Genomic DNA, 15,728 nt, shown 5'->3' on the forward strand with positions numbered 1-15,728 from the left:
CTCCAAATTATAGGAAGGATATAGATAAGGTGGAGAGGATGCAGAGAAGATTTACAAGGTTTACAACATCTAGAGTTCGGGGAAAGATTAAGGAGACTGGGACTTCATTCATTGGAACATAGATGGTTGAGAGGGGATTTGATAGAGGTATTTAAAATTATGAAGGGAATAGATAGACTAGACATGAGTAGACTCTTTCCCCTGAGGGCAGGAGAGGTTGGAACAAGAGGGCATAAGTTAAGGGTAAGGGAACAAAACTTCAGAAAAAATGTTAGAGGATCCTTCTTCACTCAGAGAGTGGTGGCAAAATCGAATGATCTTCCAGAGGAGATAGTTGTGGCAGGGTCCTTTCTGTCATTTAAGAAAAGGTTGGATGTGTACATGGATATGAGAGGGTTGGAGGGTTATGGGCGGAGAGTGGGAGGGGGGAACTAATGGAGTTGTTCAAGTGAACCGGTGCAGACTCGTAGGGCCGATATGGCCTGTTTCTGCACTGTAAACTTATATATCGTTATATGGTGTAGGTTCATGAGGTGTAAATTGGGCGGCACAGACTTGTGGGCCAAAATGGCCTGTTACTGAGCAGCACTTCTAAATTTTTTAACAAAATAATTTAAGGATGAGGTGAGGGGGTTTCTGGCAGCCCTTCGGCCTAAGTTGGAATTCTGCAGTCCCCAATTTACCAATACAAAACTGCAACCTAAATATTAAACATCTGTTCTTCTGAAATGATTCAGGGCTTTCCCCCTTCTTTCCCCATCCTGTTTCCCCAACTTACAGAAATTTGCCTTGACTCAAGAACCAAATTGTGCTCAGCTCCCTCTCTTATATGAGCTGGAGTCCCAGCTCAGAATTCACAGTGAGCTTTCTGGTCTGTCAGGGAAGACTGTGAAAATATGGTAATAGTTCTGAACTCTGTTCTCCCTGCAGGGTTTGGGAACCTTTAGTGTCCATGAGGTGGAGGTCGATGAGACTGGACTCACTGTGAGCCTGGCTGGACCAGAGGAACACCCACATCCCACACGGATAATCTAATGTGCATCTTTCAACCTGACCAACTAAAGCAAACTTTATTGTGAATGATTGAAAATCACCAAGTAACACGGGACCCAATCACATTGAATGTATCAAGAAATCTATTGTATCATTAATTGCAGTACTTTGTTATACTTCACTTATTAAGGCAGATAAATCAGAATCGTTTCTGCACCTATCTCACACATTAAGTGGTCTCAGCATTGATTTGAAGTAATTACTTTTCCAGAATGATGATGTGATGAAGCAAATGAAGTCAAGATGGTTTGTAACATGATCCATACTTTAAAGATAAACTCTTGGTGGGGAATGTTTAGAAGTGATATTTTCTTATTATTGTCAGAAAGTTAAATTATCTGGTTGTAAATACCCATCTGTTCTCACCTGCCATCCTGACTTAGACTTGCCTGTATGTAACTTCAGACCAACCCCTGGAGTCAACCAAAATGCTCAGTGGAATGGCATAGTGATCTTGTACAGTTCTCCCTCAAACCAATTGGTGTTCAGACCTGACACAGGCTTGTCGAGCATAATCAACCCATGCCAGATACTTCCATCCCAACTTCTGGGCATGGATTGACACAACAGCAGCGCAGGAACAAACCAGAGCTGATGGCACAGTTCTTTTCAAGGGGTGGCAGGGATTAGCCCTTGGAGTTTCCAATATAGACTTCAGACTTCATAAAGTCTCTTGGCAAGGAATCCTTCAGTCATATCCCATTGTTTTCTCCCTCTGACTGCCCTCATTAACCTCGTACTGAAATGCCTCAGAAATACAAGAGTTAAACAAGAAGGTCTGCAGATGCTGGAGTGAATACAGCACACAAAAGTGCTAGAGAAACTCAGTAGAGCCACAACATCCCCAGTCCTCATCCCCACTCGACTACTATTTTATTCAGGTAGCTAACTTTTTCCAGATTTCTGATCAAGGGCTCAGGATCGAAACATTGGCTACCTTTTACTTCCTATGGGTGCCGAATGACCTGCTGAGGTTCTTTAGAAACATTGGGATCGCCTGGATGAGCATGCGTTTCTCAGAGATGTCACCCACTTGCTTTCTGGCATATCCAGTTTTCGAATGAAGGGTTTTCAACCAGAAACATTAACTGCTTTTCCCTTCCGCAGATTCTGCCTGACACCGAATGTTTTTGCAGTCTTTTCTGCTTTTATTTCAGCTTTTCAGCATCTGCAGTCTGTTCTTTGAATTTCGATGACTGCTTTTCACATCAGATAGCTCTAACAAAAATCAGCAAGGGTGCAATGTGCCAAATTACCTCTTTTTTTTGTGGTGATATTAACATACCTTTACAACTATGAAAAATTTGTATTCTGTTTAATTGACAACATAACACCGGACAAAGAAGACTTTGCTTCCTGAACAATGGGTGTACTTTATAGATTTTGGGCTGCTGATCAAGAAAATCACCTTAAAATTTTCCTAGCATGTACCATTTTTTAGATACAACTTGTTTTTGTGATTTCCTGTCATAGTTTAAGTGTACTTTAAGCTACAAAATCATGAAATGCAATGTCATTGAAAATTCATTTTCTGGATTCACACTTGGACGTCTTCCTTGCTGATCCTGGTGCAGTCAGTGATGAACATGGTGAAAGGTTTCACCGGGACATTGGGACCATGGAAACACGGTATCAGGGCAACTGGAATCCATCAGCGCTGGCCGACTATTGTTGGACACTGACACGAGAGGCATCAAATCCTGAGTACAAACGAAGATCAGCAGCAAACATTTTTAGATTTAGAGTTCAGATTTTATTGTCAGAATACACATATACACAGAATACACATATAACCGAGATTCATTTTTCCTGCGGGCACAGCAGAATTTCCACTAATTGGTAGTGCAAAAAATAAACTGTACACATTGTAAACATTTAAATCAAAGAACTGTAAACAGATAACTAATGAAAACAAACTAACTATGCAATACAGAGAGAACAAAAGAAAATCCATAAAGTGCACAAGTAAGAGTCCTTAAATGAGTCCCTGATTGAGTTTGTTGTTGAGGAGTCTGATGGAGGAGGGGGAGCAGCTGTTCCTGAACCTCGTGGTACAAGTCTTATGGCACCGACACCTCTTTCCTGACGGCAGCAGCACGAACAGAGCATTTACTGGTGGTGTGGGTCTTTAATGATTGCTGCTGCTCTCCAATGACAGAGTTCCCTGCAGATGTACTCAGTAGTGGGGAGGTTTTGCCTGTAATGTCCAGGGTTGTGTCCACTACCTATTGGGGTACTGATGTCTCCATTACGAGACTGTGATGAAACCAGTCAGCACCCTTTCCACCACACCTCTGTAGAAATTTGCCAGGGTTCCTGGTGTCAATCCAAACCTCTGCAAATTCTGAATGAAGTAGAGGCACTGGCATGCTTTCTTTGTGTGTTGGGTCCAGAAAATGACCTCCAGGATAGTGACTCCCAGGAATTCAAATTTTCTGATCCCCCAATAATCACTGGATCGTCCACCTGGCTTTTCTTTCCTGAAATCAACAATCAGCTCCTTAGTTTTGGTGACATTGAGTGTGTGGTTGTTGGTGCAGCACTCATCCTCATCTATTATACAACCCTCTGCCATGGTATCGTCAGCAAATTTGTAGGTGGTGTTATTATGATACATAGGTGTAAAGTGAGTAGAGGAGGGGGTTAAGAACACAGCCCTGTGGTGTTCCAGTACTGATGGAGATTGTGGAGGAGACGTTCTTACCAATCCTCGTTGATTGTGGTCTGGAGGTGAGGAGATCTCATGGAATGTATTGACATCATTACGTGATTAAACATGCTAAATTCAATTTAATGTTTCTCCAACTTGCTACGTGATACAGCAAATCTGAAATTATCTTTGTGTTCAGTTTGACATTGTCTATCATAATGCCCAATTTCAGGAAGCAAACATTTTGAAAAAAATTGTTGTCCTGTGTAACCAGTGACAAAGGAGCTATCATAGTGAAACAAGAAAGTCTGCAGACGCTGTGATTGCAGTTAATACACAAACGTGTACTGTGTATTTTGTGCTTTAACAAAGGGACTACATCCATCTGACATGCTCAATGCATAAAGATTAGTGCCCACACATCACAAGGGTCTTTCATCTCCAGGCCTCATCATTCACAGCAATAACCTCCTACAGACTAAGAAATCAAATGTCCTGGCAGTTACGAACCTTGGTTCGCGTGTTAGGAGCAAGACAGGCCTTTAAGGTTGCACCTGCACTCACTTTAGAGCAACACTATTTCATCTTTCTAATCTTACATCTTTTATCAATTATCCATAATCCAACTGTACATTTACTATCCACAAGGTTGAGAGTTCTGAAAACTCACAACCGTCCGAATGAAACTTTCACCAATCTATGTGGTTTTCCCCATCCCCTGAGAAAATGACTTCAGGCAGAAGTTGCAGCCCCCTTGTACTTGGGTCATGTCCCTCAGTTCAAAGTTTAGATTTATTGTCAGAATACACACATGGCATCACATGCATCCCTGAGATTCTTTTTCCTGTGAGCCAGGCAGAATTTATACTCATTGGTATAAAACTGTACTCAAATATATCCAAGAAAAAAATGTAAAAAAATTGACTGTACAATTGAAAAAATATTCAATGCTAAATAATGTCCAAAGTAAGAATCCTTAAATGAGCCTGTTTAGGAGTCTGATAGTGGAAACTCTTCTTAAACTTGATATGTCTTGAGGCACCTGATGGCAGCACCAAGAACAGAGCATGTCCTGGGTGGTGTGCATCCTTGATGATTGCTGCTGCTGCTCTCCAACAGATTTTAAATTTAGACATACCACACAGTAACAGGCCCTTCCCACCCACAATGTTGGGTGGGAGTAAACTGGTGAACCCTGAGGAAACCCATGCAGACCCAGGAAAAACATACAAATTCCTGGCAAACAGCAATGGATTTGAACCCGGAACACTGGTGGGGTAATTGTGTTGCGCTAACCACTACGCTAACTATGTCAATGGTGGGAAGAGTTTTGCCTGTGATGTACTGAGCAGTGTCCACTACCTTTTGCAGGGATTTCCACTTGGTTGTAATGGTGACCGCATGGCAGGCCATGATGTCGCTACACACTACACAATCGCCAAGGTTTTTAATGTCATACCAAACCTCTTCAAACTCAAGAAAGTAGAGGCGCTGATGTGCTTTCTTCATGATGACATCAGTGTGTTGGGTCCAGAAAATGTCCTCCTAGATAGTGACTCCCAGAAATGCAAATTTGCTCACCCTCTCCTCCTTGATCCCCCAATGATCACTGGATCGTACATCTCTGGCTTTCCCTTCTTTTTTTTATTTCTTTTTTTCAAACTTTATTTAAAAGATAGAAAAAACATGACATACAGGATAGTAATAATCAAAAAAAGATTTTTACAAAGATATATATAAAAAAAAACAAATAACAAAAAAAAAATTTAATCCAAAAAAAACCACCCAGCTCACCCTCCCACCCCTTCAGTCAGCTCCCTTAAGGGGTGCAAAAAAAATAGATTATATATATATAAAAAATATTATAAATTTTAATAACATTTCAAAGTATATCTAAATGCATATATTTCAAACACAAACTTGCTAACAAAAGAAGAATTATCATGTAAATTATAAGTAATTTTTTCCATAACAATACATACTTTCAATTCATTGTGCCAGCATAATATATTAATCTCAGTATCATCTTTCCAAGTACTAGCAACACATTGACGTGCTACTGATAACATCAAACCTACAACAGCAATTTGAATTTTGGCCAATCCCATTCCCCTTAACAAATACAAATTTCCCCCCAAAAAATTGTTGGATCTAATGGTAATATAAAATTATTGGAAAAGGAATAAACTGATTATTATAGAATGGAGTTAGAATTGATCATTTATCTTTTGACCCTAACACCCTGTTTTTTTTCATCCAAATCTTTAACAAATGTTTCAATATTGGCATATCATATTGCTGTAACAAAATCAAATTCCAACAAAATATAAATTCATGTATCTCAACCCTAGAAATACACGCCAGCTCCACTTTAGCCCATCTAAATCCTGATCTAAATCCATCAATCTACTAACAAACTTCAACTGGGCCGCTTCATAATAATTTTGAAAATGTGGTAACTGTAGTCCGCCCAATACATACTTCCATGTAAGTCTATGCAATGCCACTCAAGCTAATTTACCTTTCCATAAAAACTCTTGCACTGCTTTATTCAAGTCTTGAAAAAAAACCCTTAGAAAGTAAGCAAGGTATTGTTTACAAGGTATTGACTTAGATAAATATTGAAGTCGAGGAAAAATATTCATTTTAATACAATTAACCCAACCAATCAAAGTTAATGGAAGATCTTTCCACTTAATAAAATCTGCTTTAATCCATCTTAATATAGGCACATAATTTAAATGATATAATGATTAATAATTAATATCCATAAACACACCTAAATATTTAATTTTACTTGTCTACCTTAATTTTGTAATAGTTTTAAATTCTGAATAATCTCCCGTTCCAACTGGTAAAATTTCACTTTTATCTCAATTAACTTTATATCCCGATAATTCTCCAAATTTTGACAAACACTCTTGCAATTGTTTCAATGATCGTTCCAGTTCCGTCAAGTATACCAACACATCATCTGCAAATAAGTTAATTTTATATTCTTCATTCTTAACTCTCATCTCTCTAATTTCTTCATTTTGTCTAATAGCCTGAGCTAATGGTTCAATGGCCAATGCAAATAAGGCTGGTGACAATGGGCATCCCTGCCGAGTGGTATGAGTCATTTTAAATGGTTAAGAAATCTGTCCATTTGTCACCACCTTAGCAATCGTGTTCGTATATAAAGCCTTAACTCAACCAATAAAAAAAGAGCCGAATTTAAATTTCTCTAACACTTTAATTAAAAAATCCCACTCAACCCTGTCAAAAACTTTTTCTGCATCTACGTTAGGTTGCTTTCAGTATGCATTGACCAATGTAATTAATCAAAATATATTGTCTGGTGCATTTCTATTCTTAATAAAACCTATTTGATCAATATGTACCAATTTGGGTAAATATTTAGCAAGTCTATTAGCTAATACTTTCACTATAATTTTAGAATCTACATTTAATAAAGAAATAGGTCTATATGAAGACACTTTTTTTTGGAATGACAGTTATTAAAGCACTTGAACATGATACTGGTCACTTCTGATCTTCAGTAACTTGATTCAACACTTCTCCAAATAGATTAGAAAAATCATCATAAAAAGTTTATAAAATTCCACAGGGAATCCGTCATCCCCTGGGGACTTTCCATTAGGCATTTCCTGAATAGCTTCCTTAATTTCAAAATCCATAAATGGAGATTCCAATTCCTGAATATCATTCCCATCTAATACTTTAATTTAGATAAGTAAGAGTCAATAGAACCATTATCCTGTTTCCCCTCAGAAGTATATAATTTTAAATAAAATGAATAAAACTGGTCGTTAATTTCCTGTTTATAAGTAACCTTTGAATTCTTCTTAACAGCATTAATAGTCCGAGATGCCTGTTCAGCTTTCAATTGCCAAGCAAGTACCTTATGAGCTCTTTCCCCCAACTCATAATAACATTGTTTAGATCAATTAATTAAGCACTCAAACTGATAAGTTTGTAAAATATTATAACATAATTTCAACCTTGCTAATGCGGCTTTTTTAAAATCTTCTGTTACACCTTTCTGAAAATCTTTCTCTAACTCAGCAATCTGATTTTCTAACTCTAAACCTACTGCTATATATTGTTTCTTAATTTTTGTAGAATAACTAATAATCTTCTCCCTCATATAAGCTTGTAAAGCATCCCATATTACAAAATGACTATCCACAGAATTAACATTCTCGGTCAAAAATAAAGAGATATGCTCTTCAACAAAAGTAACAAACTCTGTTTTTTTCAATAACATTGTGTTAAACCTCCATCTAAATGACAGACGTACTACTTCCGAACTTTCACAAGAAAAAAGTAATAATGAATGATCTGATATAACTCTACTTTTATATTCAGCTCTTAACACTCTACCTTGTAAATGTGCTGATACCAAAAATAAATCAATTCTAGAAAAAGAATCATGTTGTGAAGAGTAAAAAGAAAAATCTTTCTCTGTAGGATTAACTTTTCTCCAAATATCCACCAAATTTAAATCTTTCATTGACACATTAATTTGTGTTGCCATCTTTGATTTCCTTATACTTTTTGGATTTCTGTCCAGTAAAGGTTTGAGAACACAGTTAAAATCACCAACAACTAAAACATTTTCATTAGTTTGAGTTTACAATAAAAAAGCTTCTGAAATAAACCGCTCATCATCTATATTAGGGGCATAAAGATTCAACAAAGTCCAAGATTCAGCAAAAAATTTACAGTTCACTCTTAATACTCTGCCAGCATACCCCTCTGAAGATTCCAATTCAAATGATAAAGTTTTATGAATCAAAATCGCTACTCCTCTTGCCTTAGAATTAAAAGAGAAAACATGACCAACCCAACCCCTTTTCAATTTTAAATGTTCTTTTTTCAGTCAGATGTGTTTCTTGTAAAAAAAGAAATGTAAATTTTCTTTTTTTTTAATATAAGCCAATATTCTCTTTCTCTTAATTGGATTATTTAATCACTAAACATTAAAAGTTGCAAAATTCAATTTAGACATGTTTTTAACTACTAATATATTTACACACTATAAAATAATGCTCCTTTCTATAATTCTTCAAAAAAAAGGGAAAGAAAGCACCCCTCAAAAAAAAAACAATTAAAAAAAAACACAGAAACACAAAAAAAAACACCCAAAGATAGTAATACCCTAAAAATTTAGGTGTGGTAAACCGACTAGCGGCAGATGACTATCAAAGTTTTCAGTGTCATCCACCACCCCACCAGCCAGATACATATTTATTATTTAATTAAACACAATCAAATGTAATCCATATATTCAACCCAATGATTCCAAACCCAATGACTCCTCCATATCTTCAACATCAGGAAGACTTTGTGTCAACTCTTCTTTCCATACCCATTTCCCCTCCTTTTAGGAAACAATGGAGGAGAACACCCATTTCTTCACAATTCTGGCAAAGAATTAACAAAAACCAAAGCATCATGATCATTCTCAAAGAATTGAGATTGAAAATTTCCATAAAAATCCTTCAAAATTGCAGGATAATGAAAAGCAAACTTGTAGCCCTTTTGCCACAAAACATCTTTGGCTGTATTAAATTCTCGTAATCTTCTAATAACCTCTTGGCTCAAATCGGCATTAAAAAACACTCTTATTTTGAACAATTAATGGAGACTGACTCTGCCGTGCTTTCTGTACTGCCATACATAGAATAATTTCTCTGTCTTGGTATTTTAAACAATGAACCAATAAACCAAACCAAGGTGTTTGTCCTGGAAGTGGTTTTCTTCTCAGAGCTCTATGAGCCTGATCCAATTGGATCATGCCTTCAGGAAACAACTCTTAACCCAGCACCTCTGGGATCCAATGCTTAAAATTTTTTATAGGATCGGAACCTTCAATGTCTTCTGGAAGACCAACTATTTTCACATTATTCCTTCAGCTTTGATTTTCCAATGAATCAATCTTCTGCAATAAGCCTTTTTTGAATCCCCAAATCTACAAAAGAACCTTCCACTTTTTCCATTTTTTATCTATTACGTTCCACTTGATTTTGACACTCAGAAATAACTGTTTCAATTTTCTTAAAATTATCTTGCACAGTATCGATTTATTTTATACATCTATTAATATCACTCTTAACTACAGTCATTTCCTGATTCATAGTTGACATTTCATCACACATATTCATTTTTATTTTCATCTCCATAAATCCTTGATTCATCTGAATTGATATTTGTTTTGACATATTGTCCATTTGACAAGCAATCCCTTCCAAAACAGTGAACACTGAATCCATTCCAGATTCCACCTCCACTTTTTGAGGTCTACCTTCTTTAACTACAGGCTCCTCCTCCTGGACAAATTCCAATAAGGTAAGTTCCTCTTCTCCCTCAGTCATCGTAAATTCTTTAGCTGGACGGCTGCGGGTCTGAACACCTGATGCCGGCACCCCGACCTCTTCGGGACGTCGGCACTCGGGCTCCCACAGAGCCCATACTTTGTCCAGCAATTCTCGGACCTGGGATGCAAGCCAGGCAAAGCCGCCGGACGCACAGGAGTGTCCTCTGACACTACACTGCATGTCCCCGGGCTGCTTAACAAGGTCGCAGGTTCACGGGTCCCCTTGTCGGCCGTGCCATCTGCAAGCACTGCTTCACGTGAATGTGGTTCGGCAACAGCCGAACTCACCAAAGTGTTGGCGCCATCTTGTGGAGGCAGGATCTGCACCGAGGTCAAACTTGAATGGCCTGGAGTCCTCTGAGGCTTGGAGGCTCCCAACGACAATTCTATGGATTCAGCTATGCAGGTAGACCTCAGTTCTAACGCACTTTTGTATGGTAATTTTTTCTGAAGTTGAAGTTTAGATTTTTTCACATTAGTTGCCATAATAAATCACTGTTATTTAAACAACTGTAAATATTGTTTTTAACCATTTTTATGCTTTTTTTAAAACCGGGTATTTAGTAATCAAGGTGGGGAAAGGTGGAATACACGTCTTTCTTCTATGCCATCTTGCCACGCCCCACTTTCCCTTCCTAAAGTCCACAATCAGCTACTTGGTTTTGGTGACATTGAGTGTGAGGTTGTTGTTGGTGCGGCATCAGACAACAACTTTGTTGTTGAGTTTTCAAACCCCTCCTGTATGGTGACTCCTCACCCCCCACCCCTTTATACGACCCGCTGTCGTGGTATTGTCAGCCAATTTATAGATGGTGGTGTTGATGTATCAAGCCAGACAGTCATAGATGTAAAGTGAGTAGTTTCTCCTTCCCCCTTGCTTCCAGACTCTCTGACTCACCTTTCCCTCCACATGTTACCGAAGAGAAACAGGCGGGCATTCCAAAGGGCAACATGAAACATGGTGCAATGGCCTGGGGAACAGGACAAAGAGCCCAAACATGAACATTTCAAACCATTTTGTATGATTGTGTGCATTTGGTAAATCCACTACTGTCACTGTCTGGCTCAACCCCCACCCCCTGCTCTTCTCAGAAGACATGAGCAGGAATAAGCTATTCAGCCCATCGAGCTTTCTCCGCAAAACCTGTTAACCTCTGCCTTAAATATGTCTGGCATCCAGAAATTCCTCCACATCTCTGTTCTAAGTGGACAGCCTTCAAACCTAAAATTGTGCCATTTTGTCCTATACTGTCCCACCAGTGTAAATTACCTTTCTACATCTACTCTTGTCTATGGCTTTCAACATTCAAAATGTTAAAATGAGATCACCCCTCATTCTCCTAAATTCCACTGAGTGCAGGCTAGGAGCCTTCAAACATACCTCATATGAAAACCCTTTCAGTCCTGGATTCATTCTTGTAAACCTCCTATGAACTCTCTCTATCTTCAGCACATCCTTTCTTAAACAAGGAGCCCAAATCTGCTCCCAGTGAGGCCTTATAAAGCCTCAACATCACATCCCTGATTTTTATATTCTATTCTTCTTGAAATGTTAGCATTGAATTGGACTTCTTCATCACCCACTCAACCTGTAAGTTTACCTTCAGGGTATCCTACACGAGGACGCCTCCAACCTCGGAAATGGCCTTTTTGCTCAGCTCTTTAAATGGCGCTCAATTAAAGGAATGTTGCAGGTCCAATCGTAACAAGTGGTCAGTAAACACACAGATGTTCCTCATCACAAGCCTTAAGATTTAGTCGGTAAGCTTGAAGGGTATGATAGTCGCTGAAATAATCAGGACATTGACGGAAGTAAACAACCAGTACAGCCCAGAATATGCCCACTCAATGGATCCTGGAAATGGATGTTATAGAATTCACACTAAGAACACCTTAGCTGGCATTATTTATGAGGACTAGTGTTTGAAAGTTACAGCAGACTCAGCATAAACCAACCAACACCGTAGTCCCAAACATTCAGTAGCTTGATCTTGAGGTCTGTGATAGTACGAATTCTATCACCAATGTGTATATGTATATATTGGCTGAGAGCATAGCCACGCCTACCAGCAGGGCCTACCAGCAGGTCCTACCAGCAGGTCCTAGCCAGACCCAGATCATTCTGGACTGGTCGACTTACATGTGATACGCTCCAGTTTTCTAGTTAATAAAAGCCTTGGTTTGGATCAACATGCCTTTGATTCTTTCAACGTGCACTACAATTTTGTTAACTAGAAAGTTTGCAAGTGATGGAGCGAATGCTGCGACTGGAACGCCTCAACATCGACCCGCAGTCGACTACACCTCAAATATGTGAGGTGAGGTGTTTCGAAGCTTACCTACAACTCTCTGACCCTGCCGTGGAGGACGGCCATCGACTACTAGTATTGATGACTTTGGTGTCCCTGAGAGTCTATGAGAGCATCCAGGATGCAGCCACTTATGCTGCAGCCATGAAGGTATTGAAAGGACTCTACAAACGACTGGTAAACAGGGTCTACACCTGGTACAAACTAGTGACCAGGAGGCAACTGCCCGGGGAGTCCTCTACAGCTTATAGCCAAGCACTAAGGGCACTGGGCAGAGCCTGTGCCTGCTCAGACAGAACTGCTGCTGAGACCACCGATGACGTAATTCTGGATGCTTACGTGGCCGGGGTCCGATCGAATGAGGTGAGGCAGCGCCTGCTAGAGCACGGGGGAGAAAACCTAGAGGACGTAATCCAGATCACAGAGACAATAGAGGATGCAGTCTTAAGTATGGACACTTACTCTCAGGGCTGGACCCCACGCCATGAAGTGAATAGGATGCCCCCCCACCCTTAACCCTACTACTCCACAGCCCACCAACAGCTTGTCGGTTGCCACTACACTGCCTGATGTGACCCTGAAGTGCTACTTCTGTAGGAGGGATAAGCATAGCAGGTCCCAGTGTCCGGCAAGGAAAGCCAGGTGCCAGAAGTGCCTTAAAAATAGCCACTTTGTTGTAGTCTGTCACTCCAAAATGGCCACCGTCAAACACAGTGTCTCATGTGAGGCCCAACCGTCACCCTCCCATTCAAACATCTCTTCCTCAGAGCTCTTGTCCAATGAGAGCGAGGGCTCCACTGCGCGACAGTGTCTGACATCACGGGGCAGGCGCCGAGCGCGAAAGGTACAGCCCACCCTCGCCGCAATAACGCTGGCCTGCTTGTACCTCCCACATGGAGCAATGATCGCCTAGGCCCAAGCTCCAACTTGAATGACCGCTGCCGCCACAATCACCGCTACTGACTCTGCCAACCAGGTACCTGCCACCACCGCCACTACCGACCCAGTACCCATCGCCGCTACCGCCAATGACTGCCCGTCTGACCACTCCACCACAACCGACTGCAAACAGCGACCCCCCAGCACTTACCGTTGGCTGGCCGACACCCCCAGCAGGCTGCAGCCCAGCTCCTCGATGCTGACAGCTCCAGCCCGACTGCTTCTGTGACATCACTATGCACAAATAGTGCACTTCAGGCCTGTAAGACTCCACTGTCCCTAGCACAGGTCTCTGCATCAGTGACCCTGGACCAGGACTGCCCCCATCCCCTTACAAAAGCAATGGAACTGATTAAAGTGCATGGACACCATACCAATTGCTTATTTGACTCGGGGTTAACCGAGAGTTTTATCCGTCCAGACCTGGCCCACTGTTGCGGACTGGTCATTCTCCCCACTGATTTCATTGGTGACCAGATCACACTCGACTGGGGTAAAGGGGTGTGATAGTACAGATCTATCACCAATGTACATAGTGTATATAGTTACTGTATCTAGACTGTGCTTACAGCGATTGGCTGAGAGCTAAGCCACACCTATTGTCTGGGCCTTAAAGGGTTGTGTCCCTAGCCAGGTCGGATCATTCCGGACTGGTCAGCCACCTGTGAAGAGCTCTGGTCTTTTGCTAATAAAAGCCTTGGTTTGGATCAACAAGTCTTTGGTTCTTTCGACGAGCTCTACAATTTTATTAGCAAAAGAAATTTTTTTGAAAGCGTTTAACTCGGCCAGAAAAACTTGATATCGACCCACAGTCAGCTACAGCCTTCAAAGCCTTTAAGTTCTGGCTGCTGAACTTTGGTTTAATGTTATTGAAGCAGTTGACAGGGGAGTTTTGCGTGATGACGTCACGCAACGGGATGACGTCACGCAACGGGAATCCTGAGATTCATTCAGGTAGAGGAGGATAACCAGCATCTAACAGCATTTCTGTCTATGGTGTCCTTGAGAGTCTACGAGAACATCCAGGATGAGACCACTTACCGCAGCCATAAAGGTACTGAAAGGACTGTATGATCAACCGGTGAACAGAGTTCATGCCCGGCTCGTGCTTGCGTCGAGGAAGCAACAGCCCGGTGAGTCCAGCAGGGCATATTTACAGGTATTAAAGGCATTGGGCAAGGACTGTAACTGTGTGGACAAAACTGCTGCCGAGATCACAAATGATCTCGTCCAGGATGCCTATGTGGCCGGGCTCCGATCGAACGAAGTGAGGCTGCGCTTGCTCGAGCAAAGGGTAGAAAAACTAGAGGACGTGGCCCGGATTGCAATCACAATGGAGGATGCAGCCTTAAAGTCCACGAGTTCTCTAGGGACTGGACCCCACATTCTGATGTGAGTAGAGTGCCCTTCTACCCTACCACTGACGGCCTGTCGGCTGCTACTACCCTGCCCCCTGCAAACCCAAAATGTTATTTCTGCGGGAGGGACAAGCACAGCAGGTCCCAGTGCCAGCAAGAAAAGCCAGGTGCCAGAAGTGCCTTAAAAAGGGCCACTTTGCTGCAGTCTGTAGGTCTAAAATGGCCGCCAGCAAACACAGTGCCTGGTGTGAAGCCCAATCGCCGCTATCCCATTCAAACTCTTCTTCCCCAGAGCTCTCGTCCAATGAGAGCTAAGGATCCCCTGCACGGCAACGCCTGACGTCACGGAGGGCAACCCACCCTCGCAACCATGGTGATGGCCCGCCTCTCGCCCCCGTGCGGAACACTCGACACTACCGCCACTGCTGCCGCCGCCACAGACACCCCAGGGGCCGACGCTACCGCCGCCGCTGCTGCCGCCGCCATGGACACCCCCGGGGCCGACGCTACCGCCGCTGCTGCCGCCGCCACAGCCACCCCCGGGGCCGACGCTACCGCCGCTGCTGCCGCTGCCACAGACACCCCCGGGGCCGACGCTACCGCCGCTGCTACCGCCGCCACAGCCACCCCTGCCGCCAACCAGGTGCTCACCCTAGCGTCCATCGCTGATGACCGCCAGGGCCCGACTGCCACGACCAACGACCTACCCACCGCCAATCGCGAGCAACTATAAACCCCACTACTTACCATTCACCCGCCGCCGCCACAACAGCACTTCCGGGAGGTCCTCCAACCTGCTCCTCGAGCGTTGACTACGTCATCCCATTGCGTGATGTCATCCCGTTGCGTGACATCATCGCGCAAAACTCCCCTGTCAACTGCTTCAATAACATTAAACCAGCAATGCTCTCATCCCCTCACCAGAGCAATGGAACTGATTAAAGTGCATGGACACTACACCAATTGCTTATTTGATTCTGGGTCAACTGACAGTTTTATCCAGCCAGATCTGGCCCTCCGTTGGGGACGACATTATC

General features: G+C 42.0%; 1 protein-coding gene across 10 annotated transcripts in view; it reads left to right on the forward strand.

The window, feature by feature from the left end:
- Positions 1–2,589, forward strand: part of LOC138744586 (L-fucose kinase) — a 443,124-nt gene extending 440,535 nt beyond the window's left edge. For all 10 annotated transcript variants that reach the window (XM_069900967.1, XM_069900972.1, XM_069900968.1 and 7 more), the window contains one exon: positions 931–2,589. In XM_069900967.1, the coding sequence (XP_069757068.1) occupies positions 931–1,035 (105 nt within the window). In that variant the 3' untranslated portion in view covers positions 1,036–2,589. The remainder of the gene's footprint in view (positions 1–930) is intronic.
- The last annotated feature ends 13,139 nt before the right edge of the window (positions 2,590–15,728 follow it).

The sequence above is a fragment of the Narcine bancroftii genome, chromosome 10 (assembly GCF_036971445.1).
Source record: "Narcine bancroftii isolate sNarBan1 chromosome 10, sNarBan1.hap1, whole genome shotgun sequence".
Lineage (NCBI taxonomy): Eukaryota > Metazoa > Chordata > Chondrichthyes > Torpediniformes > Narcinidae > Narcine > Narcine bancroftii.